This window comes from Eutrigla gurnardus (genome assembly GCF_963514095.1).
Source record: "Eutrigla gurnardus genome assembly, chromosome: 11".
Lineage (NCBI taxonomy): Eukaryota > Metazoa > Chordata > Actinopteri > Perciformes > Triglidae > Eutrigla > Eutrigla gurnardus.
In genome coordinates, this window is record NC_139925.1 from 20,590,838 (window position 1) to 20,611,662 (window position 20,825).

The following is a 20,825-nucleotide window of genomic DNA, read 5'->3' on the forward strand; positions in this document are numbered from 1 at the left end:
ACGGGCTGCAGAGAGGATTATTGGAGCTGACCTCCCTTCCATCCAGGACCTGTACCGGTCCAGGGTCAGGAAAAGGGCAGCAAAAATCTCTACAGACCCCTCACATCCTGGTCGCAAACTGTTCAACCTACTTCCCTCTGGTAGACGATACAGGGCACTGTTTGCCAAAACCAGCCGACACAAAGACAGCTTCTTCCCCCAAGCTGTAGAAATAGCACCACCCTTACACTGAACAAAGTGAACCAACCTGTTCTGCTCATCTACCTCATGTCATGTGCACTTCAATCTTACAGTTACAATATTGTTATTAATACATCATCGTTGCACTGAACTGCCTTGCACTATATTTATATTTCATTTTAAAACTTAAAACTCAGTCTATACTGATACTGCACTATTCCCACCCTCTTTTCAATTGTATATTGCATCCTGCGTCTTGTCTGTGCCTGTTGGGGTGTCCACGACCATGGCAACCTTGACAGGCAGACAAGGCCGCACTCGCCCTCCGGACAATTGTATTACATTAATTACATTATGTACAGCATTATTACATTATCCCACCCATAGCATCTATTTATCTGTAAATGTATATACTGTATATACTGTATTTATTAATTTATTCTTTTTTGTTATACATAGCTTACTGCCCTTATTCTATTTCTATTTTTTTCTATTTCTATTTTTACTGGGTTTTTTTTGTGTGTGTGTGTTGTACTTGAGAGCAAAGGTTAGTTTGTTATGCAAACCTGGCCAATAAAGTTGATTCTGATTCTGATTCTGATTTGTATTCTTCTGAAAGGTGAAAAATAACATATTTATTCTATAAAAAAGTAAACCTGCATAATATTTTATGCTGAATACAAAAATGTAATTCAAATATGCTTGGTTATTTTTTACATTTTCAGTAGACTACATGCTGGCAGGGGAGAGAGTGTCTTAAACGTATTAAAACATTCATCATAAGTAAGAATCACAATTAATCCGATTAAATGCATTTATATAGATTAGCAGATCGATTTAGTAGAATCTATAGGACTGACAATCGATTCATCGATTAATCGAATGAATCGTTACACCTCTCTCATTGACTGTGGAACAACAATGCGACACCCAAGTGTAATAAGTCCTTCACACACCGACAATGAGTCTTTCATTGCATAAAAGTCTTTTACACTCTGTGGAATGTTACACTCTCTTTCTGGCCATCAGGATCTTCTTGGATCAGCCGTCTCACGCACTGTAGCTGCTCATCTTTCTGTGTAGCCGCCCTCATCAAGTCCAGCTTCTGCTGTGATACTGGCCAACAGTGTATGACAGTGTTAACATGACAGGCAATGACAGACTCTGTGGTGTTGTCACTGTCCTGAATTGGGCTGCGTGACAGTGTATCAGCTATGACCAGAGTCTTTCCGGGTGCGTTCTCTGCTTTGGCGTTAAACCGCATCAAGCGCATTAAAAGTCGCTGACATCTCACAGAAACCGCATCTAAATCTTTACTATTAATCAGCGGCACCAGCGGCTTATGGTCTGTAATGAGTCTGAATCTGTCCAGTCCAACCAGATATTTCTGGAACCTCCCACAAGCCCATACTCCAGCCAAACACTCCTTTTCGATTTGTGCATACCTGGACTCTGCTGATGTTAATCTCCTGGAACAGCATGCAACAGGTTTCCAGCTTTCGTCGTGCAGCTGTAGGAGGACACCTCCCAATCCATAACTGCTTGCGTCTGCTGAAACGGTTGTCTGTCTTTGAGGATCATAGTGGGCTAAAACAGGTGAGGTGACGAGGGCTTCCTTGAGTCGCTGGAACGCTCGCTTCTGTGGATGATCCCATGTCCAGGAAGTTCCTCCCCTCAGCAGGTCATACAGGGGCCCTGCTGCTGATGCCAAGTCTGGTATGTATTTACTCATGTAATTGATCATGCCCAGAGCTCGTTTGAGTACATGAATGTCTGTTGGTTCTTGTAGCTGAGTGACTTTTCAGGGTCAGCCCTGACTCCACTGGCATCTACTATGTGACCCAGGAATCTCAACTCTGGCTGTCTGAACACACATTTTTCTTTGTTGAGTTTGAGACCTGCCTGCTCCATCCTCTCCAGTGTGTTCTGCAGGCCAACATCATGTGAGCTCCTTTCCATGGACAATGACGTCATCCATATGTACTGCTACTCCCTCTAGTCCCTTCAGCAGTTCATTCATCTTGCGTTGGAATATCTCTGGAGCAATATTTATCCTAAAGGGTAACCGCTTAAAACAGTACCTCCGAAAGGGTGTGATGAAGGTAGTTAGCAGGCTCCTGTCCTCATGCAGTGGGATCTGCCAAAAGCCTGAGGCTGCATCTAAAGATGTGAAAACGGTAGAGGCTGACAGCTTAGCCAGAGTCTCTTCTGTTGTGGGCATCTGATATCACTCTCTTTTGATGTTCTCATTTAGTTTGGAGCCCTACACAGATTCTCACTGCACCTGTTGGCTTCATTACCGGCACCATTGGGGCGCACCAGTCTGTAGGTTGTGTGACTCTCTCTATCACACCTTGCTCTATCATGCGTTTTAACTCTGCTTCGACTTTAGGAAGAAGTGGTAGGGGAACTCTCCTAGCGCTATGTACAGCGTATGGTACTGATTCCCCCTTCCAGTGGATCTTAACTGGCTCTGTTTTAAGAATCCCTTGGTGCTCTGTTCTCTTAACCTGCTGTACTCTTTTCACTAACCCCATCTCTACAGCCGTCTCTCTACCTAGTAGATTGCTAACTGTATGCCCTTGTGCTACATATATGGTGAAGATATACCTTTTCTGTTTATGTAGGGTACTGTGAACTGTCCCACAATGTTTAATGCACCTCCGGGGCTGTCTAATAGTCCACTGCTACGGACTAGTTTTTGCTTTGGCCTGAGCATACTGAATGTCTTTAGGTTCATTACAGTAACATCTGCTCCTGTATCAATTCTGAACCTTACAGGGGTGTTTCCTACATTTATTTGTTCTATCCAATGCTCAGCACTGCCCTGATTTGCTTTACTCACTGCCCCAAGATAGAAGCTTTCCTCCCCATCTTCACAGTAACTAACCTCTCTTATTGACTTAGAGGCCCTTTTTCCCGCACTTTCTGCACTCAGAGTCCACTGCTGGGCACTTTGCTGGGATTTTGTGTCTCTCTTTTCCACACCTGCGGCACCTCGAGTCCTCTGAGCGGGCTTGTTCTGGTCCGTCCGTTCTTTTCCTCGCGTGCTGTCGCCCACCTCTCCTCGCTGGACGCCGGTGTGACACCTCCTGCATGTTGAGAGTAGTCTGTTGCTCCTGCTGACTTATCTGCTGCGCGACGTCCTTTGCTTGGCGAACCATCTGTACCGCCGTCTCCAAGGTGAGGTCTGACATGAGCTGCAGTCTCCTCGACAGCTCTTTGTCGCGGATGCCGACGACCAGTCTGTCTCTTATGTGCTCGCTCTTTGTCTCTCCAAAGTCACAGTTCTCACTCAGTTCATAGAGAGCTTGAGATGACTCTGCCATCTCGCCTGGATTTTGTACTCTCTGATAGAAACACGCTCTCTCGTGGATGGTGTTTGTCTTCGGTACAAAATATGCATCAAATTTAGCAAGCACTGTGTCGTAGTCGTCGTCACTCTCATCGCCAACGAAGGTGAAAGATTTAAAAATATTCTCGGCTTCGTAGCCCATGGCGTATATCAATGTGCTAACCTGGACCTCACCGTCTTCATTACTTAGCTTAGCTGCGAGCCTGTACCGAGAGAATCTCTGTCTCCACGCGGGCCAGTCGCCAGGCCGCTCGAAGTTGAAGTTTTCCGGCGGGTTAAACTTCGCCATAGCGTCGGGTGTCTTTCCTTCAGAACACTTCTGACACCATGTCAAATAAGCGCTGGCCGACGCAACTTATTTGTGCTCAAAGTGTCCATTTTATTTAGACACCACGACAGGATACCTATCACAACACTGTCCTTCTTAAAGGGATAGTTCGGAATTTTGGACATTAGACCTATTTTCCAAGTCAGCCGGTGTGTTCAAGACGTCTGGAGACGTTTTCAAGAAATTTCATTCAGTTCTTCTAGTTGCCGAGTTACCGACTCCACAGTGCGTAATTGTGGGTTCGTGGGGCTGTGTGCTGCCCGGTGTTTGAGTGAGCTCCGAGGGCTTTTCAGACAGCCTTGGGGGCTTAAGGGCCGACAAATCGGCGGTGTTCAGGTGTGTATTTACCGGCTGGATTCCGAGCAGCACGTCTAAGAGTTTTGAGTCCAACGGAGCAAAGTAAAATTCCGCTGCTGCTGAGAAACTAGTCCCACAAAAAATGGATGATTCATGCGATGCAAGGTTAGTTTTGTTTCAAATATTATTCTATCAACACAGATGTACATGGACAGTCTAGTGTTTTAATTGATTTCCCTCGGGTGCACTGTGGAGTCGGTATGAGTGTTTTTAATGCCATGCTATAACTAGAACGATTGACTTGCGCTAGCCATAGCACAAGCGAACTCGGCAACTAGAAGAACTGAATGAAATTTCTTGAAAACGTCTCCAGACGTCTCGAACACACCGGCTGACTTGGAAAATAGATCTTATGTCCAAAATTCCGAACTATCCCTTTAACAACCCCTGAGTCCCGGAGACTCCACCCACAACTGGTTCTGGACCTCTGTGATTGGTTATATCAGATGTCAGTTACCTATAAACCCATACCTTGACACTCTCCTCGCTTTTCTTTCTCTCTTTCTGCTCAGGCAACGTCTGTAAGTATTTTATTGTGTAACATCGAGTTATCATTCCTTTTAAATCTTGTTGTTGCCTGTTGAGGCAGCTAAGATGCGAATTAGCATTTGCAGGCCTAGTTAGCTTTATTAGCTCCATTGTGTTTAACATATGCTACACGGTTATTAGCTAAGCGGTGCGATTTACACTCTGTATGTGATTAAAGGAATGTCATTGTATTTTGTATTGTGCTGCAGTTTCACAATGTGCCCAGTAAACTTCATGGAAATTAATCATCCGTCTCCGGGAGTTTCTTGGTGTTTGAGCTGAGTGGAACATAGTCCATGACAGTGTGTGTGTGTGTGTGTGTGTGTGTGTACTACTTTTAATTTTCTTCTTACAGTCACACTTTTAAAATATTTAAACACCTCTTCAGGGTCAAGTGAGATCATATACTGACATTGTTTGCACAGGCCTGTTTTTTTTTTGTCAGAACATTCTGTGTGTGTGTGAAGTCAGTTTAAAGAAACCTAACGCTCTGCTGACATCTGGTGGCTGTACAGCAGTTAACTGGTAAGATGTATCACATCTTTCACTATCGCACCACAGACCGTTTCCGTTCATTGTCTCAACTCTTGATGTCATTGTGGACCTCAGACTGTGGTCATCACACAGACCACGTTGGCAGGAGATGAGAGGCTGCAGGTTAAAGTCCACAGTGGTTTCCTTAGTATTGCTATTAATAGTTCAGGGCGAGTTTTCACCTCAAAGGACCGTTTGTGAAATGTAGGGAAGCTTCTCAATGAAGTAACTTTGACCTCTAAAATATCCGTTGCAGCATATTAATTGTTATTTGCCATATTTATTTAGTATGGCAGCTTAATAAATGAATACAACCACAGTGGGACCTACAGAGGAGGGGAGATCTATGAGGATCTATTCAGATGTGACATGAGAACACATGATCAGACTAAAAGATTCAATACAATACAAGTGACTATTTGACTCGGTGGTGATTTGATAAGCATGTTAATGTGGAAATATTATAGAAACCATAATATATCATAGAAACGATGTCTATGTCTGTACGATAGAAAAGAATAAAAAATGCCGTCATTCTACTTTTCCAGTTGAGCTGAGTCATGATGAATGTGTCTTCCCAGCTCCACCACTCTCTCTCACGTCTTACATGTGTGGATGTGCCTGCAGCTTGGTGGGAGTAATCTGGCTCTGTACTGTGGGAGTGGCAGTGAGAGGGACTCTGCTACTTTACTTCAGATCTCCAGAGCCAGGCTGTGGCGTTGTCAGCCTTCGCTGGGAATTCCAGGACCATCGTTTATCAACACACAGCAGTGATAGAAAAGGGAAACTGCAAATAGAAAGCATTGCGAGGGTCACAGCATGCATTAAACAATCTCAACATCCACAAATTAATAATTACACACACAATTTTGTGTAGTTAGGAACAGACATGTAGCCTAATTGGTGTCAAGATTTATAAAAGACACCTGTGACAGGTATTTGAAAATGTAACATGGCTCATCTTGCATTACTGTTAGATTTAGTAAACGATGTGCTGTTTGGTGAGAGCACAGAGTGGTATTGGCAGATTTATGCCATGATGATTTTAGGCCCTATGTTTGAGCAAACAAAAGCCATTCCTGTTACAGTCCTGTCCACCCTGGGTTTTTTGGCCACTGGCATGTTCCATCAATGTACAAATAATACAAACAGCTTGTGGTTGGATTCAACTTAAGCAACAAGCACCTACATTTCTGTGGCAGAAAAGTTTCTCTTCTTTGCTTGCAGCTTTGTTTTTCCAATGAGGGGGAAAAGGGATGTTTTCTTACCATATAAGGTTAATTGGGGGCGTTTCTGAAAACAAATTATCCCAAATGTGCGAGCATGGTGGTTTGGACCATGTGGGATTCAAACGCTGATTACATACTGGTGTGTGTACAACCAGGGTGCGCATGTTTGATAAATACCGTACATAGACTGTACACATTTGATTCATATGACCTTTTAGAACCTTTTCTACACACTGTTGATAAATGAGGGCCCTGGTCTGTTTTTGCTTTTTGAACAGAAGTGTTTTCACAATGACTGCAACACGTGTCTACTATGAGAAACAGTTACCTTCACAGCTTGTTGGTAACCATAGTAACGAACATGCTGTTTGATGCTAATACAACTTTGGCTCGCATTTCTAGAGCAAGGGTTCCCAAAGTGGGGGTCGGGACCCCCCGGAGGGTCACGAGATGAATTTCATTACTTTGACTGAGATGTTCTTCAGGAAACATAAAAAAATAAGTTTGCAAATGACAGTAAAAATGTTCACTCATAAATTACATGGAGATTACTTTGACTGAGATATTCTGCTTTTATCTAATAGTAAATTGTTTATGTGAAATCATATCAGGGTTGTCAGGCTGCTCTGTTCTTTTCAGTTGTCGTTATGCCCTAGTTTGGATCCGCCTGTTAGTGGGTGTGTCCTGTGTGCATGCATTCTTATGTTTCAGTCACCTCCGGGGATGTTGGGGGTCGCCAGTCTCTGGCACCACTTTTTGGAGGTTGTGGGCTGAAAAGTTTGGGAACCCCTGTTCTAGAGTCCGGGCAACTCGGCTCAAAGATCTTTTCCACAATCAGAGGCTTTAATGGAGTCTTCACCAGAGGACATAACATGTGGCCGTCTCATGAGGCTGTGCTGTGTTTATGAGCTGACCTAATACACTTTTACTGACTAATATCACTCGTCTTCACTGGCTGCAATGAGGGAGCAGCGGCTTCTTAATTCACACACATGCAGGTATCACACTTCCCATAACACTCCATGTCCATGTGTGTGGTGCTTTAAAAAAGTTTGGGTATTTTTTGGCTCCGCGTTCACAGCGATCAAAAGAAACTGCCCTAGACATATCTGTACCATAGATGTTCACACACACACACACAATAACAACAACAGCATAATAACAGCAAGAAATCACCTGTCGGCTTAAAATGACGTTAGATTATACGTTTGTCTAGTGATGCTTAGTGAAAATCAAATCCTCCTCAGAGAACTGTGGTCAATGTGCTGCAGCTGGGTTGTTTTCGTACCACAAACAGCATGTCACAGTTCAAACAGGAACTGTCTTCCAAATATGGTCATAAGAAGAGTTTGCTTCCTCCACAAGATAGGACCCTCTGATTTATCGTAACCTGTATACAGTTTGTGGGTAACCTCAAGTTGACATATGACAACTTCCTCTTTGATTTGTTTAACTTCTAATATGACAACACACTTTACATTAGACATTCATATAGAGAGGCAATCCTGTTTGGATTGTACCATGAGTCACGCTGAGATGTTTGAGATTTTCTTGACTCGCTGAATCATGAGTAATGAGACCTGACACCTGAACGGAAGCCCGTGGTTGCAACTCTTACGTCAAACTGTGAGAACAAATTTGGTGACATGAAACAACTGCATGAAAGAATAGCATTTATAAGATGTGCTCCCAACTCATCTGTCAGACACATATAAGAAAACATTATTTAATAATGCTGTCATATTGGAGGACTTTGTCAGGTCTTTATCACACAAGTGCATGCATATGTGTGAACAAGTTAAACATTGAACCCAGCTGTACATGACATCTGCTTTGTTTTGTGCAATCATCAGTGTTGTCTTGGCAACCACTCTACCACATGCAACAGGTTTTATTTGAACTATTATTTTCTTTATGTCTAATATCCCCTTACTGGCTTTCAATATACTGTCCGGTTTGATTCAGTTTCTCCTCACTTCTTCTTCCACTTGTACTATTCTTTTATTGGATCATTATTGTCTTACATTATGTTGAATTGCCTTTTATGTCTTTTATTGTGTAAACCTGAAATGAGGCAGATCATAACCTGATATAATCATAATTTGTTTCAACTCTTGTTGTTTTTAAATGTGCTGTATGAATAACCTGCCTTGATTTATCTTTTGTTAGTTTTGCTCCGCGCTCCCTTATCACAGCTCTCAAAGGGAGGCATGCAGAATGTATTTTGCCGTCATTCATGGTTCCCCTGATGACTTGATGACTTTGGGATTCCCCTGATTTTTCTTCATTTGACAGTCACGTCCCCCTGTTCATAACCACGTTATTTTCTTTGTCCTAAAATCTGCACACCCAACAACTTTCACCACTATTTTAAAATACTGATAACTTTCCGGGGTTGTGAAACCAGACTTTGAAATGAATTCCTCCTATGGCCCGTCTCATTGTCTTGACGTGACATGAGCTCGACACAGAAGTCCTCGCATGACACGCTTCTTTACCTTCCTAAAGTTAGTTAGTTCCTTTTATCGTGAATATAAAAAATAGAGTAATGTCAATCATGCAGTTTAGGTTTCAGGCTGTTGTATGTGTAGTACATTCAGTCAGTCTTAAACAGCTCCTTTGCATTTACATGTCTTTTTTTTGCATGTGTCTGTTTTAATTCTTTATTTTTCAGTTATTCTGCTGAAAAAAGATCACAATGAAAAAAATAAACAAAACTCAACACAAAATCTCTGCTCTTTTTACCTGTGATCCATACTTCTCAGTACATTGTTATGCTCCTGTTCTGTGTTTTGAGGTCAAGTAGCTTTTGGCATTTCCAGTTGTCATTTCCTGTTAAAGTCGTCTCATCTCATGTTCATACAGTCTTTTTACCAGTGCAGCAACAGTTTTTATTGTAATTATCTTATAAGGTTTAGCTCAGATGAGATTTGAATGTGTGGCCGGAGAGGAAGCATTTTTTTTTTTTTGTGATCATGTGAACATGAAGTTCTTTCATCTTGGAGAGTTATGCACAGATAGGAGTCAAATATCTTCCACAGCTCAGGTTCATGTGAATACCAACAGATCAATGGGTTAGCCAATTCTTACTGAGGTTTGTGCTTGTTATCGTATTATTATTATTATTATTATTATTATTATTATTATTATTATTATTATTATTATTATTATTATTATTATTATTATTATTTCTCTCTCATCATACATGGCATCATCATGATGTGATTCAATTGAAAGTCTATGAATGATCTTATTGGATTAGTGGCTGTTAGTCCTCAAAGTGCACTCACTGGTGCCGCAGAGAGCCTCTAAGCTTCCACAGCCTCAAGAACTTTTCATCTGTGCACCAATTAATGACTGGTAACTATAAAACTTCAAACTTTATTTATTAAGCACTTTTCATACACCGGGTGTGCAGCACAAAGTGCTTTACACAAGAAAGACAGTAAAGAAAACCCCTCCCTCCCACCTTCCATACTACATACACACACACACACACACACACACACATCTGCACACTCTTAAGGCTGAGTTATGCTTCCGCGTCGACACAACGCAAGGGGGCTTGCGGACCCCTTACGTCCTTGCGGACCCCCCTTACGTCCAACGCAAGGGCCTGACGTGTACCTCCCAAAAATCCTAGACGCGCGTCGAGGCGACGCAACACCAACGCAGCACCAACGCAGCGGCATTGGCTGTGATTGGTCCGCTAACTACATCCGCTGGAGACCGCTATCCGGTTTCCACTCATAAACACCGCCATTTAAACTTTTAAAAGGCTACTTTTATTGTTTTCACCTCGTTTTATTGTTTGCACCTTCTCGCTTTTGCACAAAGAAATAAAACACCAAGTTCTGAAAAAATGTGGACGTTTAAAGCCGGAAAGTAAACAAATAGGCTATAACGAAGCTTACGATGATATACGTCAAGAGTCTCGGTCGGTCGGTCAGTCTTTACAAAAAAACATAGCGCCCTTTCCCGGTGTGGCATTGAATTGCATTTCGACACGTAAACCCAACGCAGAACCATCACGGTCTCCAAGCAACTGCGTGGCCGTTGCGTTGCCGTTGCCATAATCAGGGCTTTACTACTGGCAATAGGGAGACATGGCAATGCACTGAGGGTCGAGGGAGCGCCGTCGTTGGGGCCATCCATGCTGGGAGGAGCCACAGTCTGTGCCACGGGGGGCACCTGTGCCCAGGCCCTCCGACCCTGACAGACAACAGCTGATCAGGCCGAAGGGATCCAAGGACAGTACCCCCAGCAGCAGCCCCGACTCAGCTCCCAGCGTAGAGGACCCCCCTGAGGAAACTCTGGAGTAAAACCTTAAAAACTAAAGACATACGATAGGATAATAAAAAAATATAGACACACATACACACACACACACACACACACACACACACACACACGAACATGCATAAAACTAAACGACAATAGGACACAAAATAGGTGGGGGGGACTAAGGCATTAACGTGAGTGGAATAAAAAGAGAAGTCTTGAGCTTATAGTGACATGATTTTTTGGCATATTGATTAAACATAATACATAGTTCGAAGTTCCTCCACATCAGACAACCACGTCGTCCTGCGTCTTCACCGAAGAGTAAAAGCCTCTGAGGATTAGAAAACGTGACAGGTGAGAACAGCGAGGTCAAGTTTAGTGTTGGGTAACATGTTACAAAGTAGCGCACTAGACTAGTGTTTCACAGTCGTGTTTTGGGGGGGGAGAACACACTTTGTAAAAATGACAATCATTGTGGTCGAATCCACAACAGTCCGTATCTATAAATAGATGTTCCTGACTTTCACCTTATATTATTTTGAATAGATAAACCAGCCATTTCAAGATATAAGCTTTATAAATCACAACTGAAACCATATCTACTCGTCAGTAGAACAAACAGAATGTAGCCTTTCATATTAGATTCAATGGTATAAGTTACAATTATCAGAATCAGCTGGGCAAAGGATGGAAAAGTATTTTTCATTTTTGGTAACAGAAACACAATTTAACCAGTGACTCTTCTCAGGAGGTAATGCTGTAACATACAATGTTAATGGTGGTAATGTTACCAGATGCTGGTCATGTTATATATTAATAGCATGATTCAAGGTACCTGTCAACACCATCTCTGAACCTGTAGCCCAGCAGCCCCAGCCCCAGCAGCCCCACCAGCCCCAGCCCCACCAGCCCCAGGCTGATGCCAATGATCCAGTGGCTGGATGGCTCCAGAATTTCTGCCAAGAGAACAGATTGTTTCACAGTTTACCCATCAAGGGGCAACATTTTTAATTTACTTCAAAAGTGCAATAGTTCCTCTTGCAAGCTCTTGAATATATTTTAAACTGACTGTTGAGAAAGATTCAGCAACTGCATAGCTTATTTCTCGCATAAAATGTTTTCAGAAACACATTTCGGTGAACAATTTGCGTAAAATATGAGAATGTTTTTTTAATGATCCCGTTAATTTGTCTGCGTGAGAAATACTAGATGTGGCGTGTGAACAGGTTGAAATGCGTGAGACTTGAGAGCCCTGCTGTTCAACAGAAACCCTGCTGTATCAGCATCGCTCTTCATATCCATATCTTAGCAGAGCTTTCGCCACCGTTCAAATGATGACCCGAGGTTTACTCTGGTTTGAGCGCTCTTTACATTGCATCTCCGCTTTGTGTTCGTCTTTACAGTGACAGACTTTCTCTTTCTTTCAGCCTTTGCCAGCGGGACAAGCAGAGGCTGCTTGCTACTGCCGCTCTGCTTTCCCTCCATACCTGAACTGCTCAGGGCAACAAGCGTCTTGTCTGCTCGTAGTTTCAAATGTGGAAGTGAGTCGGGACGAGGCGTGAGCAGGAGAGTGAGCGAGGATTGGACCGGAAAATTGATCCAATAGTAGCCATGCGGACCAGATGGCTACTATTGGATCAATTTTGGCTCAATTGACAAATCTTTCAAATCGTAGACCAGAGCTTTAAATCAGGGGTAGAAGTGCTCTTTTTACCTCAATAGAATCATGCTAATCTTTCAACATAATTTATTTTCCTGCCTTGTTGTGCATCTTTTGTTCACAAGCTAATGGATGTGACTTAAATGCAGCGTAGTACAGACAAGTACAATCATTAAGTTATAAAAAAAACAATCTTAAATATATATATATATATATCTTATATATATAGTTTGTTACAGTAACAAGAGTAAATGTAATGTTTTTACTTTCGCTTTACTTTCGTATTTATGAATGAAAAGTGCTTTGATGCAAAACATCTGCAATGTCATTCTAGATCAACAGGAAGTGGTGGCACATAACCTTTACATAAAGCCCACTCAGGTTTTGACTCAATGGAGAAGTTTCATAATTGTTTTTCATTCACGCGTTCTGTCTTTTATGCTCAGTTCACATGTTTATCACGCCTGAGCTGTTACCTGATACGACTCCTAAGATATCCGATACAAATATAAACTAACAGATGATTTATGTTTGTTCCTACCTCGGCCGTTCTTCAGCCCGGCATCTTCACTGCAGTTGGCTGTAATTAAAGAACATTGTATAAATAACAATAACAATTATTTCAAACTGAATGAAACTAAATGAAAGTTATAATAAATAACCATAAGTCACTTTGGACAAAACACGGCAGCTAATGATACTCACTGGTGCAGATCCCCATCAGTTTCCTCCCCTAAGCAGAGAGAATAGATTGTATTAGTGATTCTACTGAAACATTCATCACAATACAATGCACCGATGTGGGGTTTCCATCGGAAAATACAGCTCTTAAATCTTCTCATCACACATAACCTGCTCCAGTCCAAATAATACAGGTAATGTGTGCAGTAATGTTTTGACTCTGTAATACCTCAGAGATGCAGCTGCGACTGTAAAGGACCGACTCCAAGCACTTGCAGGTACGAAGAGTCCGGTCACTTTTCATCACCACCAGCTTGTCAAAATCATTCCCCTTATTTGCCAGCACGTGGTTCTACAGTCGACAAATGGAAAAAATCACAACAGTTTTACAAACTGGTTCAGATTTCCAGGTCACACATCCAGGTTCCCCAAACAAATAGAAAAGTGAGACAATGACAAAAAAGCGAGATGTTATTCACACTTGATTTTCATTCACGATGCACACAATCAGGAATCAGGAAGTAAGCATTGACGACAGGCAGGCCGTCCAATTATTTTCTCTGGATGGGATTTTACAGTCCTGCCACAGCCACAGATGATTTTTTTTATTTTTTTTTATTTTATGTCGGAGCATTTCATGTATTCATTGCTATCGGTATGTTACGAGGATTTCAAGTCATATAACAGAAAGTGTTTCTGAATATGACATAACACGTAGGTAAAGTTATGTGAATTACAACTCACCTGGAAGAAAACATGAATGCTTTTAGTTCTAATTAGAATACGGGGCCTAAATGTGGTCAAAATTAATATTATAACAGCAACAAAAATTTCACCTGACATAACTTTCAGACTTTTATTAATCTTTCCAAGTTGGAAAGATTAACCTGTCAAAAAGTTGTTTTTCACCTTTTTTTTGGTCCTAATCACGGGACTTCCATTGTGCCTGTGCATTGCACGGGTTCATCACTGATATTAATAAGTTACACCAGTGCTATCACAGGCTAATCATGTCTACCATGAGAAAGTATGCATAGTGTTTTGCCCTGTGATTGTTTTAACACAGACATGTATCACGTCAGAATAAAACCATCCCGGCTTGTCTGACTCACAGTGCTGTTCATCCAATGGTAGAAGCAGTCCGTCGCTTTGAACTTCGGTATACTGTACAGAGTCGCTCCACCATCCTGAGTGACGGAGCAGGGAATGTCCTCCTGAGCACTGCAAACCTTCACGATGACGACTGGGGGAAGAAGAAACACAAGAGAAAACTGCTGCTCAGATAACGTTGTTTTAGCAAAGATCATGTGAGCATTATTATGTTCGTCTTCATGACCGAGATGCCAAACTTACATGAAAGCATTCTACTGCCTGTAACATGGTGTTTAATGAATCTCCAAAGCAGGCACGTGCAGAGGGGGGGGGGGACGCAGAGTGCTGGAGCACCTGCCCCTTTGCCCCTTGATGCCCAAAGTGCCCTTTTGTCAAAGTGATTTTTTCCTCCCAAAGAGTGTGTGTGTGTGTGTGTGTGTGTGTGTGTGTGTGTGTGTGTGTGTGTGTGTGTCTGTGTGGCCCAAAATAAGAATAAATAAAACAAAATAATAATAATTTAGATCTACCTTGGTCGGTAGTGCCCTCACTCTGCCATCACTGCCCTGACGTGCCCAGACATGCCCTGCTGCTTAACGCTAAGCTGCTGGAGAGGCCACTGCTCGTCTCACGAAACCTCACTTTTTGACAGACAGGGAGTAAACAACTGGTCCGGTGAGTAGGTTTTTCAGCAGTATTCGTCTGTGCACGGTCAATTCTTGCAAGATGACTGACGAAGTGAAGTGAGCAATGAGCATCCTCTGTGTCGTCCAACTCTGCACACACACCTCTCACAAGTTATAGCCATTAACCACACAGCGTGCTGTGGGGGAAAAGTATGTCGGGCTTTCTTCTTTTTTTTTAGTTTCTGTACGTTTCTCTTGTCATGGGGAAAGTGCATTAGAGAGATAATATGTGTTATTTTACTGTCAAGCTGTTTTTTCCTATGTTTCTAGAGGCAATGAGGCAAAGACTGTTATTTCACTAAAACTATGCAATATACATATTCACATAAGTTTGGACTATTACGCCTGGTTCACACTGGACGCGGGCGCGGCGCCGAAAATCGCGAGCGATCCGCGCACACCCCGTTCAGACCAGACGCGTATTTCTCCGCGGCGGTCGACAAGCGCTTCTGCTCAGCTGTTGTTCATTCAGAGCTATTTTTTTCCATTAAACCCCGTACAATTAATACGCCATGTTTCTGTAACCAAGAAGTTTGTACACTTCTTGTATTTATCCGTTCTTGTGTTTATCCGTTCTCTCTCTGAGAGAGAGAGAAAGAGAGCGAGAGAGAGAGAGGGACACACACACACAGACAGAGAGTGTGTATGGTAGTAGACAGTAGTAGTGCAGATATACCGTTGAAATACACTTTTTTTTATCTACTCTTCACATTTATTAAATGTATTCTCTCTTCCTGTTTCCCAGTGCGAGTTGAGATACATAAATATGATCGCGTTTGTCAATCGCGGTATTTTATTTTGAAAATTGCTTTTATTTTGAAAATTGACCGGATTGTTTCGTGTTTCTCTGTGTGATTTCCTGCCAGAATTGACGCGTTCAAAAAATAGAGCAGACGCCGAAACGATCGCTTCACGGCGCGGGAGGGCCGCGCGTATTCGCGGCGCTCCGCGTCCAGTGTGAACGACACCATAGCTTAACAGGGGCGCCGAATGGAAGCGGGCTCCGCTACGCGTCTATTCGCGGCGCTTCCGCGTCCAGTGTGAACCAGGCGCAGGCGTTACAGTATAAATACAACAATAATAGAAGAATTAGAATTTTGATTTTCTCAACCTCTCATTTAACAAATTAAATATAATATGCATACAAATTATATCACTTTTAGAACCTTGCTGTCTTAAGCAAAGTCGATGGTGAACGGCAGAGGTGGGTGGAGTAACCAAAAACTGTACTCAGGTAAGACTGTTGTTACTTTAGAATAGTTTTACTCAGGTAGAAGTAAAAAGTAGTCATACAAATTACAGTTACCTGAGTAAGAGTAAAAGGTATTCAGTGAAAAAAACTACTCAAATACTGAGTTACTGCTGAGTAACTTCTAATTTACTGGTTCAATAATCAGAGCATGAATGTAAAATAGAGAAAATATAAAATATCAATGTGCCAATTCAGATATTGCCAAACAACATCCCTTTAACTAAAACAATAATCAATTCAATATTTACAAAATTCAGCCCCAAGAAACGCTTATAAATCCTCCAGAGCACCATTACCAGGCCGGCCTTACTCCTGAGCTTACGGACCTCCGAGTCTGGATGTCTGGACCTTTGTTTCTAAAATGACTCAATCTGGAATCACACGCCGTTGTTTCCACCATGATCGTCCACTCATCCTCTCACACTGTTGTTGGGGTAGTAGCAGGAGCAGATTTGGTTATCAACAGCTAATTATTAATGTCAATATGATTATCGATATTAATAATTAGGGAGGCAGTGCTAAGCACAGCCACCTACTGTTTGCAGAGACAAACTATTGAAATCCTGCGTGTTTTTTCTTCATATTATTATTCCTCTTCTTACCTTTTTTTGTTTCCCTAAAACTGCCAAACAAAAACGAGCACCTACGCGAATGTTACATCAAAACGTGCGCCTTGATCGCGATCGGTGTGCTATTTAAAAGAAGTCCAGAATATTAATTGCGCAGTCATACTTTCACCTAGAAGCTCCATTTAAACTCTAAAACGTAGACACAAGTCTTGTGTGCTGGTGTGCCAATCCGCGTTTCAATAGCTCATATAGTTTTTGATCAATCACTGTTCAATGACCATGATCGTTTCGGGAGAAATCATGAGATTACAATGGGTGTGTATTGCGTGGAACCTTCTGGGCTAGAGTGCGTGACATCATCAGTTAGAGTGTGGGGGCTTCTCAGAGTTTTTTCCTTTCCAAACTCCTCCCGGCCACGATCTTCACTCTACAGACGTGATATTTTCCAATTTTGTAGACAAACTTGTCCTGTCTCTCACAATGTGCTCAAAAAGTCTGTGCGATTTACAGAATTTGAACTAGCAACCTCTAAGCGCGGCCAAGTCTCTTTTTTTCCTCATCCGCTCTAATGTTAATTGAGAAGCAGATTTTCAAAGAAACCTGATATGAACAGCATTTCTAACTCGCCCTAGCGTCCACATTTCTGACACTAGGAAAAAATAAAAGTCATCAGTGTCTTCAGCCGAGTCTTGTGGCGCTAACGGTGCGAAAATTTTGGCGATAGGAGTTTCGGTGTGAGCGTGGCATGCTTTTGTTCGGACCCATGCGCAGAGGGGGAATTGAGCGATAGAGAGAAGCAGAGAGACGCTCCAAAGCAGTCATACACACGCAGCAAGGGCCGTTGCCATGGTGACAGCACTGTGTGGCACTGATCTTCATAACTGACAGCAGGTGTGCTCTGATTGGTGGACAAGAATGTACTAAAAACTACATTTAGTAGTGGGATATGTATTTTTTTTAGTCAATCGTCTTCTGCTCGTCCATACTTTCACCTAGAAACTCCATTTAAACTTTAAAATGGAGTACTCGGTAGTACTTGAGTGACAGCTGAGTTCAGTGACCTGTACAGGGAAACAGTTGAGTGCGAAGCACTCAACTGTTTGACAATACATTGTACCTAGTAGTTCTCAGTACTTGAGACTCAGTAGTACTCGGTAGTACTTGGTAGTACTCGGTAGTACTCGCTAGTACTCGCTAGTACTCGGTAGTACTTGAGTGACAGCTGAGTTCAGGGCATATTTTCACATAGAAACTCCATTTAAACTTTAAAATGGAGAGAGGAGTGGTGTGCTCTGATTGGTGGACAGGAATGTACTAAAAACTACATTTAGTAGTGGGAAATGTAGTTTTTTTAGTCAAACGTCTTCTGCTCGTCCATACTTTCACCTAGAAACTCCATTTAAACTTTAAAATGGAGACACGAGTGGTGTGCTCTGATTGGTGGACAGGAATGTACTAAGAACTACATTTAGTAGTGGGAAATGTAGTTTTTTTAGTCAAACGTCTTCTTCTCGTCCATACTTTCACCTAGAAACTCCATTTAAACTTTAAAATGGAGACACGAGTGGTGTGCTCTGATTGGTGGACAGGAATGTACTAAAAACTACATTTAGTAATGGGAAATGTAGTTTTTTTAGTCAAACGTCTTCTGCTCGGTCATTCTTTCACCTAGAAACTCCGTTTAAACTTTAAACTTTTACCCCCGGGCGGCGGCCCACTGCCTCCCTCTCAAAATTTCCCGGCGGGGGAATTTTCTAGTTATATTTAATATATTATTATGATATAATCATGAATATACGGGGCACCAACCTGGGATCAGGGAATGTCCTTTGTCTTCGCTGACCACCTCGACCACCTCTCACACAAACTCCTCCTCTCAGATTTCTATCCATTGTAGTGCCTCACAAACCAGTGCTCTCTGAATATATGTTCCCTCACATCATTAGCCACAAGTGTGATCAATTTTGAGTTGTTGTGTTCAACCAGTGACTTTTGTGCTTTACTTGTGTTTGACTTTTGCCACCTGTGCTCACCATTATGCAACACAGGTGCATCACAATGAAAATGTGTTGGCAAGTTGTGTCTAAACAGGTGAAAAGTGCTTATAGTTTTGCCAAAAAAGCGTTCAGGCAACGGAGCATTTGGTTCAGACAATAGGGTTTAGTGTTTTAGCAATTGAGAAAAACTGTAAAACAATCGAACAATTAAAAAGGCGTGAAATTTGCACAACCTGCTGTTATCCAGTGACATATACACAACAAGCACAAGAGACCGCTAGTTATAACATAATAAGATTTATTAAAATCAGTAATAATGATCACACTTGCGCGTGCCTCAGAGCGAGGACTTACTCAAAACACATCCATTATTACAAGCCTGTATGCCAGCACATAAGCACATTTCACATTCAACCTCCACACGCATCAAAACCAAAACATGCCAGTCTGGTTACAAGGAATCAAGTCCGCATTAACATGCGCAAAATAACCTCTGAAATACTATAACAAGCATCAACAAACCAATCAATGGCAGCTCGCCGCTGCTCACCCAAAATCTCATATAAATAATGAATATATGAATTGAATCGAATGATGAAACATTTCTGCAGTTAATTGTGTTTCTATTGTCCAACATGATTCTCACCGTGATTCTCACCATAAAAAACGCCCCAACAATAAAACGATCCAACATTCCAACTATGCTTTTTATGAATGCATACTTGACTCCAGACTAAAGATACCGCCAACGAATTATAAGTAACGATGACTTCTCGTGCAATGCACGCTACAGGTTGTATGGCTTCGGTTATTCAGTAAGAAAGTTACTTACGGGACATCAACACCAGCGCAATCCGCAACATCTGCGCACCTGAGTCGCGTGACTCGCACTTGCACAAAGAACGCTTCTTCTCGGGAATCAACCAAAGCAGTCGTGTGCGTCCTCTTCTCTCTGCCAGTCTGTGTGCTTTCGTTTATAATTCGACCCTTTATGCTTCCAGAATTATCATATCAACTACCATATCCTATCACATCGCCGCTCTCAGGGCGAGGGAGGTAGGGGGAGGAAGTGGTGTGTGGTTTGACAGTGAGAGAGTGTTTCACACATCTCGTGAGTGTTTCACACATCTCATGTCTTCTGCTGCCGTATTTTGCATAAGTGACTTCTTCCATCATTAAAGAGGAAGAGAGTCGATCCAGTGGTGCCATGGCCGATACTCGACAGATGCATCACTTCTCAGTGCTGATGTTTCCTGTATAGAGCAAGGTACCACAAGCTCTATAATTATAGCTGATATCCTGCACAGCCCAGAGTTTAAACTGATGTGTGAAGTGTGTGCTGTCATATTGTTAGAAAAAAAACAAACAGTGCAAATCACTATTGAATTCCCACCAAACTGTGTAAATACCAGTCACTTTTACCCATGGACATTTCAGGATTTTGGTGGTTTTTTTTGCACATGTTAAAATGTTCCAAATGTTCAATTCTTATCTCAATTATATAAAGTGTGTGAACTTAAACTGTATGGCTATGCTGTGGTTCCTGTAGGCTTTGCGTGCGGGGGGGCCTCCATGTCCATTTTGCTTGGCGCCCCCAAATTCCTTGAAACGGCCCTGCCTCTCAGTCACTCTCACTGTATTGTATCCACTGCTGCTGTCCTCTTAGAGGTAATCATGTACTCGTTTCCTGCCTGCTGTGACCTCTGCTGTTGCTGCACTCATTACTTGTAAGATTTCTGTCACATGGATCGACTATGATGTCTTTTGTTGTATTTTTGTGTATTACAAGTCTGTCCATCCTAGCAGAGGGATCCCTCCTCCTCTACCCAGGGTTCGATGGAGGGTCCTGGGACTGAGGATGTTGGAGGCTGTCCAGATTGTAAAGCTCTCTGAAGCAAATTTGTGATTTGGGGCTATGTAAATAAAATAAAATGTTATTGAACTTCTACATCAAAATGAAAGTCACAACAATCCTTTTGCAAAATGGCATTTTTGCAACATACTGGTGCACCAGCACCGTCTGAATGACGAAGCAGCAACAACACACTGATGTATTTTCATACCAAACACTGCTGTCTTTAGTCCTGTCATTTCCT

At 42.2% G+C, this 20,825-nt stretch overlaps 1 protein-coding gene across 1 annotated transcript; it reads right to left on the reverse strand.

Moving 5' to 3' along the window:
* Positions 1–10,005: 10,005 nt before the first annotated feature.
* On the reverse strand, positions 10,006–19,686 carry LOC311021252 (uncharacterized protein). Its single transcript, XM_084021707.1, has 7 exons — positions 19,562–19,686; positions 14,249–14,379; positions 13,366–13,488; positions 13,161–13,188; positions 12,997–13,035; positions 11,631–11,751; positions 10,006–11,126 (listed from the first exon to the last, which is right to left on the reverse strand). The coding sequence occupies exons 1-7, from the start codon at positions 19,590–19,592 to the stop codon at positions 11,081–11,083; spliced, it is 519 nt and encodes a 172-aa protein (XP_083877833.1). The 5' UTR covers positions 19,593–19,686; the 3' UTR covers positions 10,006–11,080.
* Between the last annotated feature and the right edge of the window lie 1,139 nt (positions 19,687–20,825).

What these genes read in the sequence shown, in the direction of transcription:
- LOC311021252 (XM_084021707.1), bottom strand. Translation starts at nt 19,592, where the DNA reads ATGTTGCGGATTGCGCTGGTGTTGATGTCCC. An exon ending in GTCGCAGCTGCATCTCTGAG is followed by an intron (nt 13,189 to 13,365) that starts GTATTACAGAGT and finishes CTCTCTGCTTAG; the next exon opens with GGGAGGAAACTGATGGGGAT. An exon ending in ACTGATGGGGATCTGCACCA is followed by an intron (nt 13,036 to 13,160) that starts GTGAGTATCATT and finishes CTTTAATTACAG; the next exon opens with CCAACTGCAGTGAAGATGCC.